The sequence below is a fragment of the Brachyhypopomus gauderio genome, chromosome 2 (assembly GCF_052324685.1).
Source record: "Brachyhypopomus gauderio isolate BG-103 chromosome 2, BGAUD_0.2, whole genome shotgun sequence".
Taxonomy (NCBI): Eukaryota; Metazoa; Chordata; class Actinopteri; order Gymnotiformes; family Hypopomidae; genus Brachyhypopomus; species Brachyhypopomus gauderio.
This window is the reverse complement of record NC_135212.1, coordinates 43,299,363-43,326,220: the sequence shown is the minus strand read 5'-3', so window position 1 is coordinate 43,326,220 and position 26,858 is coordinate 43,299,363. Positions and strand designations below refer to the sequence as shown.

The following is a 26,858-nucleotide window of genomic DNA, read 5'->3' as shown; positions in this document are numbered from 1 at the left end:
CCCCCCCCCCCCCCCCCCCCAGGAGAAGTACCTCAGGACAGGCCAAAAAAAAAAAAAAAAAACCAGACACCATCCCGGGCTGTAGGGGTGTGAGGAGATCTGAGAGGGTGTGTTTCATCACATGGAACTCAACTGTCTGTTTCTGTTCTGTTCTTGGGAGTCCTTGGACATCCCAAGCTATTGTCAGTAATGAACACAATGCCAATAATTACTGTATATGAAATAATAGTATGGTATGTGTATATTATAAGCATGAGGAAAGTTTGTAACTATAAAAAAAAACTCAGTGAGAGTCATGCATTAGTACAGTAATATATATATAAATATATACAAATATATATAAATATTTTTTGTTTTTATTTGATGGTAAATGGTACAATACAGTGTTATGTTCAGAACTCTATGGACTTCGATGACAGATATACTGATTTTTCTATGACCAAAACAGAGTTTAAGAAAGTCCCTAAGCTAGCGGTGAGATGTGTAGTTGCTATGCTGTGTAGAGGGCTGTGTCGTGGCTGTGGTGGCTGTAGTGGTTGGAGTACCTGCTCTGTCTGCTTGCCTTGGTCTCCCTAGACTTCTCTATGACCTTTTAATTCACTGCCGCATCATTCTGCCTGGTTCATACTTACGCCATCTCACCCCCAGCTCCCTGTACCCCCCCCCCCCCCTCCCTTCCTGTTCCGTGTGCCTTAACACGACAGGTGACCTCAATGGCAATAACACACACGTGCACACAAGCTCCGGGTGACTTGGGTCGTGAGGGTACCAGTTCTTGCAGGGAGAGGGTGATTGAGATTTGGGTCCGAATACAAGAAGGCAGCAGTAACTTCAACCCAGACAAACACCCTCAGCAGGCCTCGGAACAGCTGTGTTGTGTTAAAGGTTCAGTGAGTGAGTTTTGGTCAGTGCTGTGTCAGAGTTAAAACTGAAATAGAGGAGTTGTCTAGCTGGCAGTGCATGTGGGTTTGTCCTTCCTCAGATGAGCTGAACTCTAAATACAGGACTTCAGAGTTGAAAAGGATGCTCAGACGTGTAACGAAGTGACGCAAGATTAAGAGCTGAATCAAACCAAAAGTGTGTTGCGTGTTCTTGGCAGCAGTGAATGGAGCCCTTCAGGGCAGAGTGGAGATGAAGGCGCACTGGTTCTGCTGGGGTATCTGCGCCTACCGTGATGGTATTGTTCTTCGGCCAGGAACTGCTGCGTCTTTTCACCGTTTCCTTTCCCTCTCCTGTAAGGGCTGAATGTTCTGTGGTGGCTGTAGGATGTTCTCCACAGGGTGGGCTGTGTGCACTTCTCACTGGTTTCTCTTAACGCACGAGTTTTATTTTTGGACCAAAACGTCTGCCTGCCTGTGAGCAATTTAGCATCAAAGAGGGCTGAGCTGGTTACAGGTGTGAGAGGGTTCACAGGTAAAACATTAGACCACTCCATCCTATTTTGGGCACCTGGAGGTATGAGGCAGAATGAGTGTACACTCGATGGGCCAGCAGGGGGCGCTCTGAGGCAGGCTTTCATAGTCATTAGCACTGAGCGGCAGCGGATGCATCCCACTCCCCCCCGCTGGGCCTCGCAACAGCGTTGACGTTGTTATTACACTACATTATCTCTCATGTTGCCATGACAATCTGCAGCCTCAAATTCTAACAAACGCTACAGTATCCAAGTGAAAGCCCAGGGAAGACACGTGGGGGGGGGGGATAATGACCGCATATCTGAAAAAGCTGTCGCAAGAGTATCTTTGTAATATTTAAGTTATAAACATAGATTATAATAGATGTTTCCAGAAAGGTTATTTAATGATGTATGTGGATCATAAAGGGGGCTTTTAAGTGGAACTGTATATTTTTAAATATGAGTTTAAATAAAAAACATTAAGGGTTTTATTTTCTGCCCTACTTTTAATGCAAGTTTTATTTGACACCTTTTTAACTGTCATGTAGTTTGATGTAAGTTGTATATTATGCATATTACGTTTTTTTAACAATGTAAATGCCTTGCATTCGTTTTCGTCCTTTGTTTTCAGCTGGTTTGTATGGACAGCATGCAGAGCACAGGGCATCGCCTGTCCTTCCTCACACACCTTACACCACACTGTTCTCGGCTTGAACGCGCCCCCTGGTGGGCTGGAGGAGCAGATGCTGTCAGAAGGTCACTCTGGTGCAGACTAAGAGGACTGGCCTCGCATCTCTAGTGTCAAACACTTCCCTCCATCCTCCTGCTTTGTATAGAGCTGAACTTGTCAGTGTAAAACTTCATGGCCTTTACTAAAATGGCTCCTCAGTAACATTTTCAAACGCTTACCGTCATCTCCACCCTGATGATTAGGGGATTTGGGGGGTGTGTCTATTTTCCAGAAAACAAAGGAAACCCGGGTTATGAAAAAAAAGTATTTTTTTTCCATGTGTGCAAAATTATTTGGTTAAATATTAAATTTGTTTTTCATCCTATTTGCAATGACATGGAAAGAAAAACAAAAAAACAAAGGCGAGATTTCCTGCATAGCTGTGTGTGAGCGCGTGTGTGTGTGTGTGTGTGTGTGTGTGTGTGTGTGTGTGTGTGCGGGCTGTATATCGTGTTGATGTTCTTGGCCTGTGTAAGACCTGCTGTGACTGACATTGGGGACTGTGGTGGGCTTGCAGTGACTGCACCAACAACCACCTGCTCTAAATAAATGTTCTATACAAACCTTCAGAGCTTTTTGTCACTACTTCCGTGCTGCTGGCATGGCTGGACACAGCAGAGAGGAACAGAGGCATCATCACAGGGTACGAACAGGCCGTGACAGGAAGCCGTAGTCATCCAGAGCAGTTCAGTCCGGGCCAACAGGACCCACAGCCAGTACACATTCTTGTTCTGATCCGGCTCTTTGTAAACTCAGACCAGATACGCAAAAGGTAGTGGAGCTCTTCACAGTGAGTATCCTGGGTGGCAGTGAATCTTGTGCGAGGCAGGTGTTCATCACCTGTCTACCTGAGCAGAGAGACGGCTTCAAGCATAATCTCCCCGGAATCAGGTTGGCCAAAAGACAGACCCACAAACAGCAGTTAACACAGTACACAAGTTATTAAAATATTTACTGGGTGTGGACTTTATGCTCACCAGCAAAATGTAAGATTTTACAATGAAACATTTTTCCCCCCTCTTATATATTTGCATGAATCCTGTGAGAGGGTGCGACTCCTCTGGCCTGTGGCAGGTGAAGGATGTCTATCTGGCTACTCTTAACTGGCCACCGCGGCAAGACACAGCTCATCCTGAACAAGCCTGAGATCACTGACTGGGCACACTGTGGGCACACCTGAAAGGGAAAGTGGACAGTCTGTAGGAGTCAGACACCGAGGGCAGTTATTTTATGCCCATGTTCTATTACCATTTATATACTAATGGTTACAAAATTCAGGAAAGGTTTTTGGATTCAAAGTCTGGAGATGAAGACGTCTGACACAGCAGGTTTAAACAAAGTTAGCATTTCATAAAATAACTATAAAATGTACTGTAACAAGCCAATGAAATAAGGTTTCGTATAAAAGAATGTCGCATGTAAATCTGAGGCAAGGCACTAGGGGGCGTCTGAAACACAGCTAATGCTTGCTGTACCACCGGCAGTAAAATGTACTTTAAACGCAGCCCAGGTTTCTTTGTAGACAAACATACATTAGTTTAATGGCAAAATCAGGCGTATGTATTTCCTACAAATGGTCGTGTCCCCGACGACACCCGAAAAAGCAGCTGAGCCTCAGATACAGGGACGCTTCAGCTTAAGCAGGTGCAAAATTAGAAAATATCAGAAACATGGATATAATGAGTACATTAAAATTGATTTGGAACTTTTAGTGACTTTGTTTAAAAGGCGGCAATGGAATCTACAGTCATAAAAGAACACTTGCGTAAGAAAATCATAAATACTGGTCTATATATTTTGGAGCGCAGTCAGCCCTGCTAGGGCAGCTCCGTGAGGGCAAAATGACGGTCCTGCAGTAACCCCACATGGTCCTTTCCTCTTCTCTGGCTTACAGCACCTCTGCTCTGACTACAGTGAGTCCACAAGTGCCTTCATCTCATCTGTAGTGTCTTACACAGAGTACTAACTGTGAGTTAATCTGGTCAGCAGGCTCGCACATGAACTAGGAGGGGGGTTTTAACATTCTGCCACCCCTAGATTTTGGCTTCCATGGCAACCACAGAAAAGTGTACAGAACAAATACACCTACGGTAGGTAAGCGCTGGAGTGTGTCTGTGTGCCCAACAGTAGAGCACAGTACACACACACAGTAACCGCTCCACTTAGACACTGTAAACCCGATTTGCAGGATGCAATAATGTCCAAAGCAGACCTGCACACCCGGGACTCTGTAAAACCAGTATTGCAACAGCGCCCTCTGCTGCTGCACGCTGAGGTCTGCACCTGTCCATGATTAGTTGGGGACGTGCCCATTACAACCCAGAAAAGACCCTATTTACAAAACCGTAAATGCTGACTGTAGGCCGGCCACAATATGGCAGCTGTAAATGCGGAGTGAAAGCAGAGTCTCGGGTCATGTGCAAAAATCCTCGTACATCCGTGTCCACAATCGGCATGCAGACAGAGGCTCGCTGTCCAAGCTATCCCGCACGGAGCCGGGATACGGAAACTCTCATGCACTGGAGTGTGTCCACGTCACAGGAAAAGAAGAGAAGGAGAGAAGGAAGGAGGGAGGAGGCTCCCTGGTCCAAGTGCCATCTAAAGTGATGGAATCACAACAGTCCTACACTATAGAGTGAAAAAGGTTAGTAATTAGTGATCCACTGTCTCTGTTCCAAAGTGCCTGCGAGCTGGAGTGTCTCTGTCACTGTTCGCCAGTCACGCATTTAGCAGGTCCACACCTGAGGAGAGCAGAGAGTGCAGTCAGATCACTACCCAACACAAGATCCCTCATACTGGAAAAGAGCTGCTTTAATATGGCCAGTTCACCATTGTATACAAATGTTTAAGTCTTCAAGGCATAGTGTCAGTGTGGGGAGTTATGAAGACCTTCAGGGAAGTTATGAAGAGTTACTTATGAGGAGTTTAAGTTGTAAGGTGTTTTGAGGGGTTGTGTGATGTTAATGTATTTGAATTGAATTATTGTGAATTGTGGGGAGCTGCGAGTTGTGTGGAGTTGTAAGCTGTTTGAGTAATTATAAGATAAGATGAGAACAGAACACTTAACTGATCCTAAAGGAAATTCAAGTTGTGAGGAGTTGTGAGGCATTATTGTGAGTTGTTACTACGAGTTGTGAAGTGTTATTGTGAGTTGTTACTGTGAGTTGTGGGGGAATAGTGCGGCGTTATTGTGAGTTTTTATTGAGTTGTGGGGGAGTAGTGAGGCATTATTGTGAGCTTTTACTGTGATTTGTGGGGAGTAGTGAGGTGTTATTAGGGTTCACACACGTAGTGTGGGAAACCTATTGTTATTGTTAGGTTTTTTCTTCTTTCTTATTATTATTATTATTTTTCTCCGCATAAAACGCATACTGCAGCCTAAACCGTAAGGCCCAGGGAGACCAAACTTGGCAGACTGGTGTAGTCTGTTTGCGGGACCGTGCTTAAGTACAGACACCCAAATTGGCCTCATGGTGGCGCTATAGCGCAGCATTTTGCGTTTGGGTTCATATCTCCCACCCCGTAGGTCGTAGAAACAAAATTCCACTTCAGGTGCATTCCTTGGCTCCAGACAAACAAAAAAGCCTCAAGAACCATTATGCTCCGCCTACTTAGATTTTTGCTAATTTGCATAATATGCAAAACCTACTTTTTCATACTAGTCCCTGGTTTTTCATCTGATCACCACAATCTTGGTGTCAAAATATTCACAAGAATCTCATTATCAAGGAACATCAACAAAACTTTGACATTGGTATACAGTCTGGTTGTCACATGTCAATCAATAGCTCTGAGGCGTGGCCAAATTGACTTCAGCAGCTATATCTCAGCAATGCTTTGACCTATCTTTATGAAAATTTATCAGTTGTTAGGGCACATGACTCAGAGGTCACAGGTCAAAGCTGGCCACGATTGTCCAATAGGGGGCGCTATAACATGGGGAAATTTGTTTCTCAGAAACCATTAGTCACATCAAGCCCAAACTTTACAGGCGTCATCAGGGGCCCAAGTGGTATCAAGGCACACAATGATGACCTCATCACTCAAAAAACATGGCCGCCATGAGCCAATTAATTTTTATTTGAATTAATTGGCCATTTGACAGACTTACCATTGGCCAATCAACATGAAACCTCATCACTGTGCATATCCCAGGACTATGTGTCATACTGTGCAGTGTTGAAACATTTGGCCACTAGGTGGCGCTATTTGTGAAAATCATGCATAACTCCTCCAAATTTTCACTTAGGAACATGCAACTTGTTTCTTTTTATACCTTGCAGTAGACCTGACAACTTTGCAATTACAAGTCCTATTAAAAAATGCATACTTTTGTCACATTCATCAATTGTTTGAAAATAGCTCTTTAAGAACTATTCCTAGGAATTTGATCCAATGATGGCAAAAATGGCATAGGCATAATCTGTAGACACTGTAGTTAACTAAATATGGAAAAAATGTTGCATTTTTATTTGTCTGATTGGTCAATTTTTCCATTATATCCTTCTGGCCATGCCATAAATGACCTTTATTGCTATAACTCATAAACCATGTAAGTGATCAACTCCCACTTTGAAAGGCTTTTATACACTGAAGTCCTTGTGAGGTAGGCCAAGTTTGGTTCAAATTGGCCTGTCGGAGGCGCTACAGTACCCAAAAACCTGAGAAATCATAAAAACTCACGCAGCAATCTTGTTATGCAGAATACAGACAAGTAATGGGGCTTGTATGATTCAGATCAATGAGGTCTATAACATTGCCATTACATCTCATAACAAAAAGTGCACTGCCTGACCAGAAATGAACCTTTTAATTCACCAAAATGTCATTGCATTACTGAGGTTAATGAGATATCAGTATGATAGTACTTGGGCTCCATCTAGTGGCCAAACACCGAAACTGACTGAAAACAATTGCTCACATGAAACACCACACAAACGCACACAATGCTGATCTCATTATGTGATTTAGTTCTGTGATCTGAATCATTTTGCCAATACACATTATTTTGATCCTTTTGGGCCTTTAGTGCCTCAGTTGAATTGAATGTTTTGTCACATTGATTTACTTATGCATTTTTTCCACTCAAACAGCTTCTATTCACTTTTGGGTCTAAAGGACCTATTGGGCTTCTTTTTGCCTATTGAGGCCAAGAGGCCAATTTGTTTGTCTAAAAGACCCTTTGGGCTTTTTTGCCTTTTTTTGTGTGAACCCGCCAATCGCCGCTTGCGGCTATATTTAGGGTTCACACACGTAGTGTGGGAAACCTATTGTTATTGTTAGGTTTTTTCTTCTTTCTTATTATTATTATTATTATTATTATTTTTCTCCGCATAAAACGCATACTGCAGCCTAAACCGTAAGGCCCAGGGAGACCAAACTTGGCAGACTGGTGTAGTCTGTTTGCGGGACCGTGCTTAAGTACAGACACCCAAATTGGCCTCATGGTGGCGCTATAGCGCAGCATTTTGCGTTTGGGTTCATATCTCCCACCCCGTAGGTCGTAGAAACAAAATTCCACTTCAGGTGCATTCCTTGGCTCCAGACAAACAAAAAAGCCTCAAGAACCATTAAGCTCCGCCTACTTAGATTTTTGCTAATTTGCATAATATGCAAAACCTACTTTTTCATACTAGTCCCTGGTTTTTCATCTGATCACCACAATCTTGGTGTCAAAATATTCACAAGAATCTCATTATCAAGGAACATCAACAAAACTGTGACATTGGTATACAGTCTGGTTGTCACATGTCAATCAATAGCTCTGAGGCGTGGCCAAATTGACTTCAGCAGCTATATCTCAGCAATGCTTTGACCTATCTTTACGAAAATTTATCAGTTGTTAGGGCACATGAATCAGAGGTCACAGGTCAAAGCTGGCCACGATTGTCCAATAGGGGGCGCTATAACATGGGGAAATTTGTTTCTCAGAAACCATTAGTCACATCAAGCCCAAACTTTACAGGCATCATCAGGGGCCCAAGTGGTATCAAGGCACACAATGATGACCTCATCACTCAAAAAACATGGCCGCCATGAGCCAATTAATTTTTATTTGAATTAATTGGCCATTTGACAGACTTACCATTGGCCAATCAACATGAAACCTCATCACTGTGCATATCCCAGGACTATGTGTCATACTGTGCAGTGTTGAAACATTTGGCCACTAGGTGGCGCTATTTGTGAAAATCATGCATAACTCCTCCAAATTTTCACTTAGGAACATGCAACTTGTTTCTTTTTATACCTTGCAGTAGACCTGACAACTTTGCAATTACAAGTCCTATTAAAAAATGCATACTTTTGTCACATTCATCAATTGTTTGAAAATAGCTCTTTAAGAACTATTCCTAGGAATTTGATCCAATGATGGCAAAAATGGCATAGGCATAATCTGTAGACACTGTAGTTAACTAAATATGGAAAAAATGTTGCATTTTTATTTGTCTGATTGGTCAATTTTTCCATTATATCCTTCTGGCCATGCCATAAATGACCTTTATTGCTATAACTCATAAACCATGTAAGTGATCAACTCCCACTTTGAAAGGCTTTTATACACTGAAGTCCTTGTGAGGTAGGCCAAGTTTGGTTCAAATTGGCCTGTCGGAGGCGCTACAGTACCCAAAAACCTGAGAAATCATAAAAACTCACGCAGCAATCTTGTTATGCAGAATACAGACAAGTAATGGGGCTTGTATGATTCAGATCAATGAGGTCTATAACATTGCAATTACATCTCATAACAAAAAGTGCACTGCCTGACCAGAAATGAACCTTTTAATTCACCAAAATGTCATTGCATTACTGAGATTAATGAGATATCAGTATGATAGTACTTGGGCTCCATCTAGTGGCCAAACACCGAAACTGACTGAAAACAATTGCTCACATGAAACACCACACAAACGCACACAATGCTGATCTCAGCATGTGATTTAGTTCTGTGATCTGAATCATTTTGCCAATACACATTATTTTGATCCTTTTGGGCCTTTAGTGCCTCAGTTGAATTGAATGTTTTGTCACATTGATTTACTTATGCATTTTTTCCACTCAAACAGCTTCTATTCACTTTTGGGTCTAAAGGACCTATTGGGCTTCTTTTTGCCTATTGAGGCCAAGAGGCCAATTTGTTGGTCTAAAAGACCCTTTGGGCTTTTTTGCCTTTTTTTGTGTGAACCCGCCAATCGCCGCTTGCGGCTATATTTAGGGTTCACACACGTAGTGTGGGAAACCTATTGTAATTGCTCGAATTTTTCTTCTTTTTTTTTTTTTTTCTTCTTATTATTATTATTATTTTTCTCCGGATAAAACGCATACTGCAGCCTAAACCGTAAGGCCCAGGAAGACCAAACTTGGCAGACTGGTGTAGTCTTTTTGCGGGACCGTGCTAAAGTACAGAGACCCACATTGGCCTGATGGTGGCGCTATAGCGCAGCATTTTGCGTTTTGGTCCATATCTCCCACCCCGTAGGTCGTAGAAACAAAATTCCACTTCAGGTGCATTCCTTGGCTCCAGACAAACAAAAAAGCCTCAAGAACCATTAAGCTCCGCCTACTTAGATTTTTTGCTAATTTGCATAATATGCAAAACCTACTTTTTCATACTAGTCCCTGGTTTTTCATCTGATCACCACAATCTTGGTGTCAAAATATTCACAAGAATCTCATTATCAAGGAACATCAACAAAACTGTGACATTGGTATACAGTCTGGTTGTCACATGTCAATCAATAGCTCTGAGGCGTGGCCAAATTGACTTCAGCAGCTATATCTCAGCAATGCTTTGACCTATCTTTATGAAAATTTATCAGTTGTTAGGGCACATGACTCAGAGGTCACAGGTCAAAGCTGGCCACGATTGTCCAATAGGGGGCGCTATAACATGGGGAAATTTGTTTCTCAGAAACCATTAGTCACATCAAGCCCAAACTTTACAGGCATCATCAGGGGCCCAAGTGGTATCAAGGCACACAATGATGACCTCATCACTCAAAAAACATGGCCGCCATGAGCCAATTAATTTTTATTTGAATTAATTGGCCATTTGACAGACTTACCATTGGCCAATCAACATGAAACCTCATCACTGTACATATCCCAGGACTATGTGTCATACTGTGCAGTGTTGAAACATTTGGCCACTAGGTGGCGCTATTTGTGAAAATCATACATAACTCCTCCAAATTTTCACTTAGGAACATGCAACTTGTTTCATTTTATACCTTGCAGTAGACCTGACAACTTTGCAATTACAAGTCCTATTAAAAAATGCATACTTTTGTCACATTCATCAATTGTTTGAAAATAGCTCTTTAAGAACTAGTCCTAGGAATTTGATCCAATGATGGCAAAAATGGCATAGGCATAATCTGTAGACACTGTAGTTAACTAAATAAGGAAAAAATGTTGCATTTTTATTTGTCTGATTGGTCAATTTTTCCATTATATCCTTCTGGCCATGCCATAAATGACCTTTATTGCTATAACTCATAAACCATGTAAGTGATCAACTCCCAATTTGAAAGGCTTTTATAGACTGAGGTCCTTGTGAGGTAGGCCAAGTTTGGTTCAAATTGGCCTGTCGGAGGCGCTACAGTACCCAAAAACCTGAGAAATCATAAAAACTCACGCAGCAATCTTGTTATGCAGAATACAGACAAGTAATGGGGCTTGTATGATTCAGATCAATGAGGTCTATAACTTTGCAATTACATCTCATAACAAAAAATGCACTGCCTGACCAGAAATTAACCTTTTATTTCACCAAAATGTCCTATTTCATTACTGAGATTAATGAGATATCAGTATGGTAGTACTTGGCCTCCATCTAGTGGCCATATTCCAGAACTGACTGAAAACTATTGCTCACATGAAATACCACACAAACACACCCAAAGCTGATCTCAACATGTGGTTTAGCTTTTTGATCTGACTCAATTTCCCAGTACACATTATTTTGATCCTTTTGGGCCTTTAGTGCCTCAGTTGAATTGAATGTTTTGTCACATTGATTTACTTATGCATTTTTTCCACTCAAACAGCTTCTATTCACTTTTGGGTCTAAAGGACCTATTGGGCTTCTTTTTGCCTATTGAGGCCAAGAGGCCAATTTGTTGGTCTAAAAGACCCTTTGGGCTTTTTTGCCTTTTTTTGTGTGAACCCGCCAATCGCCGCTTGCGGCTATATTTATTATTATTTTTCTCCGCATAAAACGCATACTGCAGCCTAAACCGTAAGGCCCAGGGAGACCAAACTTGGCAGACTGGTGTAGTCTGTTTGCGGGACCGTGCTAAAGTACAGAGACCCACATTGGCCTGATGGTGGCGCTATAGCGCAGCATTTTGCGTTTTGGTCCATATCTCCCACCCCGTAGGTCGTAGAAACAAAATTCCACTTCAGGTGCATTCCTTGGCTCCAGACAAACAAAAAAGCCTCAAGAACCATTAAGCTCCGCCTACTTAGATTTTTTGCTAATTTGCATAATATGCAAAACCTACTTTTTTATACTAGTCCCTGGTTTTTCATCTGATCACCACAATCTTGGTGTCAAAATATTCACAAGAATCTCATTATCAAGGAATATCAACAAAACTGTGACATTGGTATACAGTCTGGTTGTCACATGTCAATCAATAGCTCTGAGGCGTGGCCAAATTGACTTCAGCAGCTATATCTCAGCAATGCTTTGACCTATCTTTATGAAAATTTATCAGTTGTTAGGGCACATGACTCAGAGGCCACAGGTCAAAGCTGGCCACGATTGTCCAATAGGGGGCGCTATAACATGGGGAAATTTGTTTCTCAGAAACCATTAGTCACATCAAGCCCAAACTTTACAGGCATCATCAGGGGCCCAAGTGGTATCAAGGCACACAATGATGACCTCATCACTCAAAAAACATGGCCGCCATGAGCCAATTAATTTTTATTTGAATTAATTGGCCATTTGACAGACTTACCATTGGCCAATCAACATGAAACCTCATCACTGTGCATATCCCAGGACTATGTGTCATACTGTGCAGTGTTGAAACATTTGGCCACTAGGTGGCGCTATTTGTGAAAATCATGCATAACTCCTCCAAATTTTCACTTAGGAACATTTAACTTGTTTCTTTTTATACCTTGCAGTAGACCTGACAACTTTGCAATTACAAGTCCTATTAAAAAACGCATACTTTTGTCACATTCATCAATTGTTTGAAAATAGCTCTTTAAGAACTAGTCCTAGGAATTTGATCCAATGATGGCAAAAATGGCATAGGCATAATCTGTAGACACTGTAGTTAACTAAATATGGAAAAAATGTTGCATTTTTATTTGTCTGATTGGTCAATTTTTCCATTATATCCTTCTGGCCATGCCATAAATGACCTTTATTGCTATAACTCATAAACCATGTAAGTGATCAACTCCCAATTTGAAAGGCTTTTATAGACTGAGGTCCTTGTGAGGTAGGCCAAGTTTGCTTCAAATTGGCCTGTCGGGGGCGCTACAGCACCCAAAAACCTAAGAAATCATAAAAACTCATGCAGCAATGCTGTTATGGAGAATACAGACAAGTAATGGGGCTTGTATGATTCAGATCAATGAGGTCTATAACATTGCAATTGCATCTCATAACAAAAAGTGCACTGCCTGACCAGAAATGAACCTTTTATTTCACCAAAATATCCTATTTCATTTCTGAGATTAATGAGATATCAGTATGGTAGTACTTGGGCTCCATCTAGTGGCCAAACACCAGAACTGACTGAAAACTATTGCTCACATGAAACACCACACAAACACACACAAAGCTGATCTCAGCATGTGATTTAGTTCTGTGATCTGAATCATTTTGCCAATACACATTATTTTGATCCTTTTGGGCCTTTAGTGCCTCAGTTGAATTGAATGTTTTGTCACATTGATTTACTTATGCATTTTTTCCACTCAAACAGCTTCTATTCACTTTTGGGTCTAAAGGACCTATTGGGCTTCTTTTTGCCTATTGAGGCCAAGAGGCCAATTTGTTGGTCTAAAAGACCCTTTGGGCTTTTTTGCCTTTTTTTGTGTGAACCCGCCAATCGCCGCTTGCGGCTATATTTGTGAATTGTTACTGTGTTGTTACTGTGAGTTGTTGTGGGGAGTTGAGGCGTTATTATTGTAAGTTTTTACTGTGAGTTGTGGGGAGTTGTGAGGCGTTAATGTGAGTTTTTACTGCGAGTTGTGAGGAGTTGTAAAGGCGTTATTATTGTGAGTTTGTAATGTGAATTGTCGCGAGTAGTGAGGCGTTACTGTGAGTTGTGGGGAGTAGTGAGGAGTTATTGTGAGTTGTGGAGAGTAGTGAGGCGTTATTATGAGTTGTTACTGTGAGTTGTGGGGAGTAGTGAGACGTTATTGTGAGTTGTTACCAGAGCAGGAGTGGCTAATCGGGAGATTCGGGAGGATCCCCGATGGGCCGGCTCATATCAATCTCTAGTTTGGGCCGATTAGGAGGGAAAAATTATTTTGGGCCGGATTTGGGCATGAAACTCCCGGGCTGAAAAAGGGGTCCACTCTGGCCCTGGTTGTTACTGTGAGTTATGGGGAGTTGTGAGGCGTTATTGTGAGTTTTTACTGTGAGTTGTGGGGGAGTAGTGAGGCGTTATTGTGAGTTGTTACGGTGAGTTAAGGGGAGTTGTGAGGCGTTATTGTGAGTTGTTACTGTGAGTTATGGGGAGTTGTGAGGCGTTATTATTGTAAGTTTTTACTGTGAGTTGTGGGGAGTAGTGAGGCGTTATTGTGAGTTGTGGGGAGTTGGGAGGCGTTATTGTTCGATACACATATTAATAATATAACTAGGGTAGCGTTCTTTCACTTGCGCAACATTGCCAAAATTAGAAACATATTAAATATTAGTGATGCAGAAAAACTAATCCATGCATTCATATCCTCTCGTTTAGATTATTGCAACAGTCTCCTAGCTGGATGCTCTGGTAAATCGATAAACAAACTCCAGCTGGTTCAGAACGCAGCAGCACGAGTTTTAACAAAAACTAAAAAGTTTGATCACATTAGTCCCGTACTATCGTCATTACACTGGCTGCCAATTAGATTCCGTATTGACTATAAAATACTTTTATTAACATATAAAACGCTGCATGGCTTAGCTCCAGACTATCTTAGTGAACTTATTGAACAATATAACCCAGCGCGTACACTTCGCTCGCAGGACGCAGGGTTATTAACTGTTCCTAGGATCAAAAAGATCACAGCAGGTGGAAGAGCCTTTTCTTTTAAAGCTCCACAATTGTGGAATAATCTTCCTGCCTCTATTCGGGACTCAGACACAGTCTCAATGTTTAAAACTCGATTAAAGACTCATCTGTTTAGTTTGGCCTTTGATTAATCTGTTACATAGTTACTACATCTCGTATCTTTTCTCCGAGGTTCACCTGGAGAGTAACATTGCAGTCGGAGCCTACAATACCAGCATCGCTGCTCCGACATGGAATGAAAGCCTGGCGTTCATCAACAGACATTTACAGTGACAATATCAAAACCCAGAACTTTCATTTTTACTCTACTTAGTCTGATTGTGTGATTTGTGTGTGACTTGTGTATTTGTCTGTATTTTGTGTAATTTGTGTGTTAACAGGCCGCCCAATGGAGGATGGGTTCCCTTTTGAGTCTTGGTTCTCCCAAGGTTTCTTCCTATTACCCACCATCTAGGGAGTTTTTCCTTGCCACTGTCGCCTTTGGCTTGCTCATTAGGGTTCTGGACCCATAGTATTGTTAACCTTGTAAATCCTATAAAGCGCTTTGTGACAACATGTGTTATGAAAAGCGCTATACAAATAAACTTTGATTTGATTGTGAGTTTTTACTGTGAGTAGTGAGGCGTTATTGTGAGTTGTTACTGTGAGTTATGGGGAGTTGTGAGGCGTTATTGTTGTACGTTTTTACTGTGAGTTGTGGGGAGTCGTGAGGCGTTATTTTGAGTTGTTACTGTGAGTTGTGGGGAGTCGTGAGGCGTTATTGTGAGTTGTTACTGTGATTTGTGGGGAGTCGTGAGGCGTTATTGTGAGTTGTTACTGTGATTTGTGGGGAGTAGGGAGGCATTATTATTGTGAGTTGTGGGGAGTAGTGAGGCGTTATTGTGAGTTGTTACTGTGAGTTGTGGGGAGTAGTGAGGCGTTATTGTGAGTTGTTACTGTGAGTTGTGGGGAGTAGTGAGGTGTTATTGTGAGTTGTTACTGTGAGTTGTGGGGAGTAGTGAGGTGTTATTGTGAGTTTACTGTGAGTTGTGGGGAGTAGTGAGGTGTTATTGTGAGTTTACTGTGAGTTGTGGGGAGTAGTGAGGCGTTATTGTGAGTTGTGGGGAGTTGTACTCCATGCCATCTCAGAGGTGATGCATAATCACTGGGCAGTTAGCCACAATTCATACAAGCACATTTACACCACACTGATCAACATTTGGAGGGGGTCTGCTCATCACTATAGTGCTGAACTACTTGAAAACCCGAGCAATATTTAGCATTTAGGCCCAGAACTGTTCTGGAAGAAGGAAAACTCAAAGTGCATTCAAGGTTAGAAAGATGGAGTGGTGGAAGTTGTCTAACCTTCACAGTGCTGTCCACAGCCCCAGAGAAGAGGCGCCCCCTGGAGACGGCCAGCGCTGTGACACTGCCCTGGTGACGTAGCAGAGTCTGGGTACAGATCATATTGTCCATACTCCACACCTGCACAGGTTAAAACAAACAAACAGAAAACAGTCAGTCAGGACCAATCAGAACAGCACACAGATATATGTCACTGATGACATCAACACGCCAAGTCAATTACTAAAACCCCACCCACCACGCTCCCAGCCCTTACCCTGAGTGAGCGGTCATAGGAGGCACTGAACACTTTGGTCTGGTCAGGGGTGGAGATGACCGCTAGGGCATAGACTGTACCCACGTGACCGGTCAGTGTGCGAACTTGCTCTTTTGACTCAATATCCCAGACCTGGGGAGGTAGGAAGTAGGTCAAAGGTCAGATCAACTACCAGACAGAGTTAACTCCAAACGACAGGCACAGTAGGAGGAAGACAAATGAGCTACAGCTGGGTGGGCGGGGCTCTCACGTGGATGAGGTTCTCGTAGGTGCCGCACACGATGTGATGGTTGGTGACGGCGATGGAGTAGACACTACCACCGGAGGTTTGGAGGACATGGACACACTCTAGGGAGCGGATGTCCCAGATCTGAAAAACAAGCACAGACATCCCAATCTCGTCCCTCATACACCAGACACAACGGACGCTTGCTTGAGTTATAAATATGTGATGAACCACACCCAAGGTCAGTATTTACAGCGATGTTTAAGTCAAGGATACAAACAACATAATTCTGTATAGAGCCTTTTGTTTATGGAAAGAGAAGCTTTACAGATGAGATGCTCCATTTTGCACTCAGCGTGGTTGCCACACCTGGTCCTATCAGCTGTGGAAAAACTGAACATATTCACAGCTCGACGTCACCAGCCATCACTATGGTAACTGTGAAGTGGTCACAGGCAGGAGCAGAGAGCTCCACTTAAATCCCCCCCCCATCTCAACATGTAACCCTGCTCTCTCTCCTTCACACACACACACACACACACACACACACACACACACACACACACACACACACACACTCTCCCCGTCACCCTCCCTCAGGCTGTGGTGTATCTGCAGCGGGAGTCCCCCCGCTGTGTGTCTCCGAGTGCCTCTGGCATGACAGTGGCGGGTGTATTGTCCACTCTCCTGGGACATGTAACAATTGAAGACTCCATTCGCATGTTAATGTCAATATGACCTCACCTTGATGGTCTGGTAGGATCCGCTGTATAAATGGTTCTGGGACGCAACCAGAGCTCGGACCCAGTGATTCAAACCAGTCAGCTCTTTCTTCAGTTTCAGTTCTGTGCCAACAATGTCCCACACCTAGTGCGCGCACGCACACACACACACACACACACACAGGGAGAGACAAATGTTCCATGAAGTCTCAATCTAGGCAGAAACCCTTGGGGAAGTCCTGTGGTGGTGAGATCACCAAGCCTTTCCTGCCTCTGCTAGATCCCACCCCCATCACCATGGTAATGACAACACTGTTATCTTAGGAGCAGTACAGCAGTGCTGAGAGTGAACATGAATCTCTCCCACAATATCCAGCGAGACTAATTCAGGCTGACTCTCTATAGCCCAGCCCAGACAAGCAGAACCCAGAACAAAAGAACCCAGTTTGGTAGCACCGTGCTACCTTCAGCCCCTTCCCAGGTCTCTACAGGATGCCACGGCTCCCTCCAGCAGACAGGGGGCAGCGCTGAGGCTCTGAGGCAGACACTCACCTTAATGGCTTTGAGGGAGCCGCTGAAAAGCATGTTGTGGGAAGAGACGAGTGTGCATACGGGGTTGTCGTGTGCACGGATTGTGTTCACTTTCTGCAATGTCTGGATGTCCCAGACCTGGAAACACACACACACAAGCAGTTAGCCATCAGTGAAAACCTAGTATGTCCTGTACATTCTCAGGTATTATTAGCTTAATTCGCTTACAATTATGGTGCAGTCAGCTGAGCCGCTGTACAGCTTGTTCCTGCAGGAGAGACACAGATGACATGAGACCCAAGTTCCAATCAGTGTCGTAGAGTCCCTGTGTGTGTGTGTGTGTGTGTGTGTGTGTGTGCGCTCACCCCTGAATACACAGTGCCAGCACAATGCCATCGTGACCCTCCAGTGTCTTCTGGCACTTATATGTGGTACAGGTGTCCCACACCTTAAACACACAGCAAAGAAATGACAGTGTGTGAATTCACAACAATGCAAAATTGTGGGGTAGTGCAGTGGGTTGTGCGGTGGGGTAGTGCGTGCGGTGGGGTAGTGCGGGTGGGGTGGTGGGGTGTGCAAAGAGTACCTTGATGGTTTTGTCGGAGGAGCCACTGAAGAGCAGGTCACCAGTGGAGTAAACACACAGACACCAAACTGGACCCTGATGGCCAACGAATGTTCCCTTACACTTAAAGATCTGCTGGGGATCATAGGCTGTAATACACAAACACCACGATAAGTACATACAGTAAATGCATAAAAATCACGGTAAGTTCACACATTCACTCGCTCGCGCTCTCTCTCCCTCACACACACACACACACAGCTAACAGAGCATCCCCAGAGCGGCAGGCCAGAGACACTCACATCCCAGGATACCCATGTTGAGCCTGGCGTTGATGTGGGAGAGCTCATCCTGAACACAGACAGAGAACCATTAGGAACCACAGAAGAACCCACCACAGAGTCACCATAGTCATAATTCTTTAGTCTGATTCCTACAGAACTCTGAGTGATTCCTGAATGTGATGCGTGATGGTAAATAAACACAAACGGCAAAGCCTAGCGTTCCAGCAGTGCAGTGCTAAAGCGAAGGCCACATGGCAGCTTACGTTGAGCATGGAGGCATCTCTGCGGAACTCCATCAGGTCCTCACTCAGCTTGCTCTGATTCTCGTCCAGGACATCTGGACAACAGCAGAGCAGCTACAGCTTAAAGACGGGCCACACACGGGGACGGTGTGTATGCCGCAGAACGTGCACACACGCACGCACGCACATTCTCACTCAGGCTTGAGTCTCCACTGTGTAGCAACACTACCAATTTTGCTAAAAACATTTTACAATATTTATTCATGGTGTAAATTTGTTCATATTTAGTATAAAAGATGAATGTCTTATTTTGAGCCCAAATATAAAAAACAGATACATTTGAAGAAAAACAGGCATAAAATTTAAGATTCTGTTCATTTAAAACTATAAAATGCAATAAATTATTTTTGTTATTGATGGACTGAAAATTTTCAGAAAATAATCATGTAATCAAATGTTGGGCAAAATAGTGATGATCATGACTCATCTTAGACACATGTTGGTTTACACCTCATTATCATCATAATATCTGATTTCTAGAATATTCTATAGCATACTTTGTGCTTTTCCTTTTTTGTGTTTTTATTCCCTTGTGTTGTGAAGCATTCTATGTACAAAACCTAGTATGTAAAGTTATCAGTCAGGCTCACCAAACTTTAGCTCAAGATTTTTCTCCAGCTGGTCCAGCTTCTCAGACAATTTGCCCAGCATGGAGCGAAGGAAGGAGATGTCCTGGTCCTTCTGGGCCAGCGTCACCTGCATCTCGTGGAAGCGATCGTCTGTCTGCTGCAGGAACTCCTTCAGCCCCTCGAACTTACACACGTCCAGGTGGGTCTCATAGGTATCTTGGTTCCCAATGAAGGTGCATCTGGTAAACAATTTAAAAATAGCTCAACTGTTAACATTGTGCAAGTTTTACCAAATTATCAAATCTTTATAAATATTGAGCGTTTGTGATTCTCTCCGTCCCCGACACACACACACACACACCCGTATTTGGAATGGGGGCATTTGATGTGTTCACACTCCTTCAAATGGGCCTCCAGGTTCATCGTGAGCAGAGGGGGGCAGTTGGGGTTGTTGGGGCAGCGAACCGGTCTGTAGTCACAGCTCACCTCATGGTCCCTGAAACACACATGCATACACAGCTACCCTCTTGTACCCTGGGGTGGGGTCAAAGCTCACATGTGCTGGTGCTGTGCTGTGGGGAGATTGGGGGGGGGGGGGGTGTCTTGGGGATGTTGGTGTGTGGTCTCACTTGCGTGTGCTGAGCTTGACAGTGAAAGGACAACCCAGCGGGTCAACCTCAAAGGTGCATGGCTTGCTGGTGGCTGTGGGACGGCAGCCATATTTACAGTGGATGAAGAGCTCCCCAATCTGTTCCGCCACAGCAATGTTATTCACCACCACAGTCAGCGTGTTGTTGTCCACAGGGCATTTCTCTGGACAGACAGACAGACAGACAGGAGAAGGCTGACTGAAACTGCACAAGCAGGATGAAGAGAGGCCTCTAGGTGGCCTGTAGTCTGTGTGTGAGGTACTATACTGGGGGAACTGCGGGTACATGGGGGTTCTGTACACTTACCCGAGGTTAAGGCACATCGCCTACAGAACGTGTGCTGGAGAGTGAGAAACACACAACCATTACAACATTCTCTTAGACTTCAATGTAAACAAATACATTTTTAATAACTACCGAGTTTCTATAGCTGTAAATTAAACAAACAAATCTAGTTATATAGATACAATTTAAACATAATGTGTTTACAGTTGTGTTGCGACAGACAAATGAAAGACAGTGCTCAAATCCCAGACTGACAGCAAATCAGCACCCAGCGAACCCAGTGTGTAAGAGTCCGGATGAAGACAGGGGAGAGGAGAGAGGGGAGGGGAGGAGAGAGGGGAGGAGGGGAGAGAGGGGAGGGGAGGGGAGGAGAGAGGGGAGGAGAGAGGGGAGGGGAGGAGAGAGGGGAGGAGGGGAGAGAGGGGGAGGGGAGGAGAGAGGGGGAGGGGAGGAGAGAGGGGGAGGGGAGGAGGGGAGAGAGGGGAGGGGAGGAGAGAGGGGAGGAGGGGAGAGAGGGGAGGGGAGGGGAGGAGAGAGGGGAGGAGAGAGGGGAGGGGAGGAGAGAGGGGAGGAGGGGAGAGAGGGGAGGGGAGGAGAGAGGGGAGGGGAGGAGAGGAGAGAGGGGAGGAGGGGAGAGAGGGGAGGGGAGGGGAGGAGAGAGGGGAGGAGAGAGGGGAGGGGAGGAGAGAGGGGAGGAGGGGAGAGAGGGGAGGGGAGGGGAGGAGAGAGGGGAGGGGAGGAGAGAGGGGAGGGGAGGAGAGAGGGGAGGGGAGGAGAGGAGAGAGGGGAGGAGGGGAGAGAGGGGAGGGGAGGAGAGAGGGGAGGGGAGGAGAGAGGGGAGGGGAGGGGAGGAGAGAGGGGAGGGGAGGAGAGAGGGGAGGGGGGGGAGAGAGGGGAGGGGGGGAGAGAGGGGAGGGGGGAGGAGAGAGGGGAGGGGAGGAGAGAGAGGAGGAGGGGACTCACCCCACAGGTGGTGATGACAGGGTCCTTGAACACACTGCAGCACAGCTGGCAACACAGCTTCACTGAGGGCTGCTCCGCAAACACCTGTGGCCCCTGCCACACAGACACAGACATAAGATGACTCCTCTACTTATACCCAGCAGGGCTGTCACTGGCAGAGGTGTGTGTGTGTGTGTGTGTGTGTGTGTGTGTGTGTGTGTGTGTGTGTGTGTGTGTGTGTGTGACATGGAAGTGATGATGAAGGTGGTGGTTGCAGTGCTGATGGTACATACTGTGTCTTCTTCCTCCTCGTGCAAGGAGAAGGTTGAACGCAGGGACATGTTGGACTCAGAGTGGAGAGAGCGTACAGAGATGGCCGAGTCGGACCGCCGTGGTGTACTGATGGGGGGCTACATACACACACACACACACACACACACACACACACACACACACACACACACACACACACACACACAATCTTTACTGAATCCCACTGCTGAACAATGCATCCTCCGATCTGTGCAGTAGCACTCAGCTAGGTATTTAGCCCTGTCAGCAGTGGCACTTTACCAGCATAAACAGCAGTAAACACTGTTGTTTGTCATCGCTCTCCAAAAAATCACGATATTCAGTAGGCAGGTATACATTATTAAATAAGCTGCTATTACTGGATTAGGTCCCATTTTCATGAATCATAGTTTGTCCCTAAATTATCGAGGCCATGGGCATATTTCGATAACATTCTGGCAAACTAATATATTGTCACTCTACACAGAAGAGCGACTTGTCCTCCAATTCTGCGCTCCCTACACACAGAATTTGATTCCAGAGGTGCCACTGGGGTGAGAAAGACAGACAGGACGTGGGTCTGGCGATACGAGTCTTGCCTCGTGCTGCAATGTTCTGGAATGAATCCAGTTTGTTCTGTTCATTGGTGCAGCAGTTCTGGCTAAACTGAAGTCATGTTCTGTAGATACGGACTGCCGTGTTCCACCGTACCGTGCTAGGCTGGCTAGTGCATCTGGCATGACAGGAGAGGCCACCTCGCTATTCTCTTAGAAAGAGACGGAGTTCGGCAGTAAAGGGAGAAAGAGAAAGGGAGCAAAGCCCTTCATCAGCTGGACGGCGTGTGGGGAACACACTGCCATATGGAACAGCAGTACTGGAAACGTCCTGCCCGCGTTTTGGACGATGGCCACACAATGAAGCAGCATGCAGTGGGAGGAGTTGTGGTTACCATGTCATCATCGTCGCGTGGTGAGTAGGTCAGAGTGCTGGAAGACGACGGTGTCCTACGGTGCTGTTTGTAGTTACTGGAAGTCTCTGCTGAAATTTCAAGTTTCAAATTTCATTCAATACAGCAATTAATCAGTTTGATTACACAGCAAGCAGCCCAAGAGCCAAGAGGCTAATCAGTGTCCATATTATCACATCATTCTAGAGACTACAAGGAACTTTTGTCTATATGGTTCAATGTTTACATGTTAGTTATCTGAACTGCAGTGTACATCCTGTTCATGGCTTTCAAATGAATATGCAGATTAATTTATTAAAATCCATCTTGACTAGGTTGACTTAGGGCTGCAGAACTGGTTTCTAAGGGAACCATCATTCTGTTTTAACTGAGTGGCGTTTGGACTCCTCACCTTTGCTAACTGGTACAACTGATGGAAACGTGGGACCAAAAGTGCCGTCCATTCTGGCCTGTGTGAAGCAACACACCACCAGTTACACGTACAAACTGGTGAATGAATGAGGAGTCTCCTAAGGACGGAGATTGGGAGAGTGCGTTCTGCGGTCTCACCCCGTTGCTGAGGTCAGGTGAGCTGATCCTGGCGGCGTTGGCAGGGGTGGAACTTCCTCCTGAGGAACGGATGTGACGCTTTGCTGCTTTACTAGAGATCATAATCCATCAAAGCAACCGAGTGAAGGGGCTTGGCAGCCTGCGAGGGGAACAGCATTACACACCACGTCAACGAGGGTCAAAGGCCACACAAGCCCTACAGCACAATCGACAACTGAAAAAGTTGTTCTGAATGTCTCACAGACGTGGAGGAGTGAGAACATAAAATCCAACTCTGAAAAATCCCGTGTGCTATGATTGCAGGACCCAGACAGACGTTTCAACACAAAAAAAAACAACACTTCACTGCCAAACGTCAAATGCTGACATCACCAACATTAAACCCGAAGGGGTGATTACATTAGCAGCAATCACACTCACACAAATGACTTTGCAACAAAAAAATTAATTGCCAAGAAGTCAAGCCACCAAATGCAACCAAAACCTCTAGAAAATATCCAATTAAGAGGACGCACTCCATGTAAGGCTTAAGTAGATATGTTAATGGTTTCAACATACTTTAGGGCCTGATTCACTGACTTCAGAGTTAAAGATAGAACTAGTGGACTTCTGCCTTAGATTCTGCCCTTCCTTCCCAAGGGGTGCTAGAGTTACTGACATACAGTAAAATTAAGTACTACTGTACAATACAGGATATATAAACACAGCCAAAAAGTACCTCAGTGTGTTACAACACTGTTGTGTCTAAAACACAATTTTATTTAATTACAGTTCATGATGTAATACAACACCTGCATAGCGCTAGAACTCCTAATTCCTCTGCTCTATAAACAGGAATAGCCTAATACCTGGATATTTGTATTTAACGCTTTAGTTACAAATACAAATAAAATTGCAAAATGGAATATTTAAGCAATTTTCTTTTGCTTTGTGTGGTTTTTTCGCCCCCCCCCCCCCCCCCCCCAAAAAAAAACTTAAAATGCACAGAATTTTCCACACTACATTACTAGTGCCATGTTACACACTGAAAGCTCTCAGCCTATTCCAGACACTTCAGTTGTCTCACTACCATGTACTAGTGTGAAGAGTTTATGGCAACACGTCAGTGGTCTCACTACCATGTTCTAGTGTGAAGAGTTTAGGGCAACACGTCAGTGGTCTCACTACAATGTTCTAGTGTAAAGAGTTTAGGGCAACACGTCAGTGGTCTCACTACAATGTTCTAGTGTAAAGAGTTTAGGGCAACGATTAGGGAGTCAGAAGGCCCGCCCGAAAATCTTGACAGCTGGTCAGCTCAGCTATCCTAGTTTCTAGTGCTCTAGTTCTTCATTTTCATTGCATATGTTCACTACAGAATATATATATATATATATATATATATATATATATATATATATATATATATATATATAAATGTACAAATATGAAGACTCTTAAATTGTGAAGACAAATTATTTTCAAGGAAAATTAATGATAGTTAGCCAACCCAGCTAAGGAACTCCAGCTATCTAGTCAGACACCTAAACTAAAAGACAACGAAATACTGGCTACCTACTCACGTACGGTTCAGCCCACATTATTTCACACCGATATAAAACGGCAATACCTAAAAAAAAATAACAAGAAAACTGAGGAAATGCGACATACCGTCAGCCAGCCAGTTGGCTAACCCCAGATACGACAGCCCAGCAAACCAGCTAGCTTTAGTCAACTTACATGTTAAAGTCACCCGAGCCCAGTGGCATATCAGTGTGAATAAGCGAGTTTTGCGGTCCTCCGTCATCCGTTAAACCGACAGCGACGCGATAAAGTCGTTTAAAAAACGTCTTCAGGCGGTCACCATGCCGTACCTCGTAGTCCACATTCCTGCCGTGGAAGGCTAGGCTAAGCTAGTCTAAGCTAAGCTAAGCTAAGCTAACAACATGTACACAGAGATTCCAGCTAGCTTAGCTAACGCGAGAAAGTAGCTTTTACAAATACATTTGGCTAGCCTGACAACTTAGATATGTGCCTTTCGCAAAGCAAAAAAAAAACAAAAACAAAAAACTACTTGTAGCATGAATGCGCCAATTCCAACACTTAAACTCGATACTCACACATTATTTCGCAAAACTATGAAAGATTCTTACCTGTAGGCTAACTGCAGTGAAACGTTTCATCTTCCTGTAACGCGCACACCCTCAACCAGCAGACAGACTTCTGGGAGTTGTAGTAAACAATGTCTTAATATTACAAAGATATTCACGTTAAAAGGCGAATAACAGACTACAAATTCCCATGGTCTATGTTGCATGGCTATTTCTTCATATTCACCATTGGGTATTCTGGGTTTGTGCTCTTAAAGTAAAAATCTGCCGGATATTTCCGAGTTTTTTATATACTGCTGGCAAGATTTTCTCACGTCTTGCCGTCGTGTCTGGGTATGTGTATAATGGCACGATTTCAGCTGAAATGTGAAATGAACATGCGTTGTTTATGCGATATTATTATGAACGAACAACAAATTTTAGCTGTTAATAAATTCGATGGTAATTATTCGCAAATACACATTAAGCAGTGCGAAGACCAATACATATGTCTTCCCACACAGTAGAATATTGTTCCGACGGAGGAGGGTGCTGTTTGATCAAATCATATTTTCATATCAGTATTTTTTCCCAGTCTTTTTTATGCAAATGTAATGGGCTATATGATTCTTAATTGTACTATTGAGATCACGTGATGAATTCCTGTGGTTAATTTGAATTTAAATAATCTTTTAATCTGAAATTTGGCACGTGTCGTTATAAATGCATTATAGCCTACTCATGACAACTACTCAGTGAATTTCTGTAGCCTATTGTCTTGTTAATCCCCATTTGTCTTCATATATGAGTAACCTGACAGAATGAACATGAATAATAAATCCACTCTATAAGAAACTGCTGGATGGCCTTGTGGTAGGGGCTGCGGGACAGCAGAACACTGGTCTGCGATTAGAGTCCCAGTGATAACTGTTCCTTGCTGGTCACTGACCTGCAAACAGCACCATTGTTAGTTCAAGTGTCCAGGATATGACCTGGCATGCAACACACAGCCAAGCAACTCCACAAAGCTGTAAGACAGATGATTAGGAAATACATTTGCTAAACTCCAGTCTGTAAGCATATTATGTATGTCCTTAAATTATTTAACACCATACTCTGTAAAGCAGGTTTCATATATAACTTATCCACCGTGTCATAGTTATTCCATAGTTTGTGGCTGGATGGAGCTGAGCTCTTGACAGGATCACTCTGTTTTCAGTACAATGTGGAGTCTGATGTGCCTTCATTCCATTAGCCTGCGAGAGAGCGGTGAGTGTACTTAAGGGGAATGTGAGTGCTGCAGTATCATGAATGGGGGGAACTGCGTTGGGCATCCGTTTAGAGGCAGGCTCCATTAGTGAAGCCAGGAGGCCTCCGCCTTTACCATTTGAGTTAAGCACCTGAAGCATTTACTCTGAGCTTCCCGTGGACACCCATCGGTTCAGGACATGTGAGATGTTGCTGTATATCAAGCACCTGGAGCTTCTGACGGGAAAGCGACACAAAGGCATCCATTACTGCTACTCTCCATGATGTGGAAGCCACTGGACCGCTGGGAGGCCCATCGAGTGCTCGACCCCAAGAGCAAATGAGTTTGACATGCACTAAAGCTGATGACCATCAAGATTCTTCTTCACTGTGGTCTATGTACACATGCAATATTCTGTGCAATATTACACACTAAAGAAAACATTGCCTATCCAACCAAACCAAACCCTATATATACACACCCTACATTTCACGCTACTGACAGAGAGTTACATTGCTCTTACAGTTTCTCCTGATTTGAATCCAGGTTATCTCACATATTAAATATTTCACATTTTTGCATTTCATTCGAATGCTACAAGTTTGTACAGCAGAGCCACTAACTTTGATAATAATCTAAGTTGCCCGGTCCTTCTGCTGCAGTGGCAAACTTTAACCTCTCGA

General features: G+C 44.0%; 1 protein-coding gene across 5 annotated transcripts; it reads right to left on the bottom strand.

Moving 5' to 3' along the window:
- Window positions 1-1,217: 1,217 nt before the first annotated feature.
- traf7 (TNF receptor-associated factor 7) lies at window positions 1,218-25,113 on the bottom strand. Of its 5 annotated transcripts, XM_076996752.1 has the most exons (22): window positions 24,990-25,113; window positions 22,861-22,999; window positions 22,703-22,760; window positions 22,294-22,382; window positions 21,347-21,463; window positions 21,075-21,167; window positions 20,133-20,166; window positions 19,806-19,989; window positions 19,538-19,672; window positions 19,198-19,415; window positions 18,569-18,642; window positions 18,324-18,372; window positions 18,043-18,170; window positions 17,822-17,904; window positions 17,685-17,724; window positions 17,478-17,594; window positions 16,948-17,070; window positions 16,228-16,347; window positions 15,978-16,109; window positions 15,722-15,841; window positions 3,104-3,302; window positions 1,218-2,974 (listed from the first exon to the last, which is right to left on the bottom strand). In XM_076996752.1, exons 2-21 carry the CDS (start codon window positions 22,960-22,962, stop codon window positions 3,147-3,149), a joined length of 2,172 nt encoding a protein of 723 aa, XP_076852867.1. In that variant the 5' UTR covers window positions 22,963-22,999; window positions 24,990-25,113; the 3' UTR covers window positions 1,218-2,974; window positions 3,104-3,146. The 5 variants fall into 5 exon arrangements, with proteins under 5 accessions (XP_076852867.1, XP_076852870.1, XP_076852866.1 ...); XM_076996755.1 differs by lacking the exon at window positions 1,218-2,974 and having other exon boundaries at window positions 3,061-4,867; XM_076996751.1 differs by lacking the exon at window positions 1,218-2,974 and having other exon boundaries at window positions 3,061-3,302.
- Window positions 25,114-26,858: the final 1,745 nt, after the last annotated feature.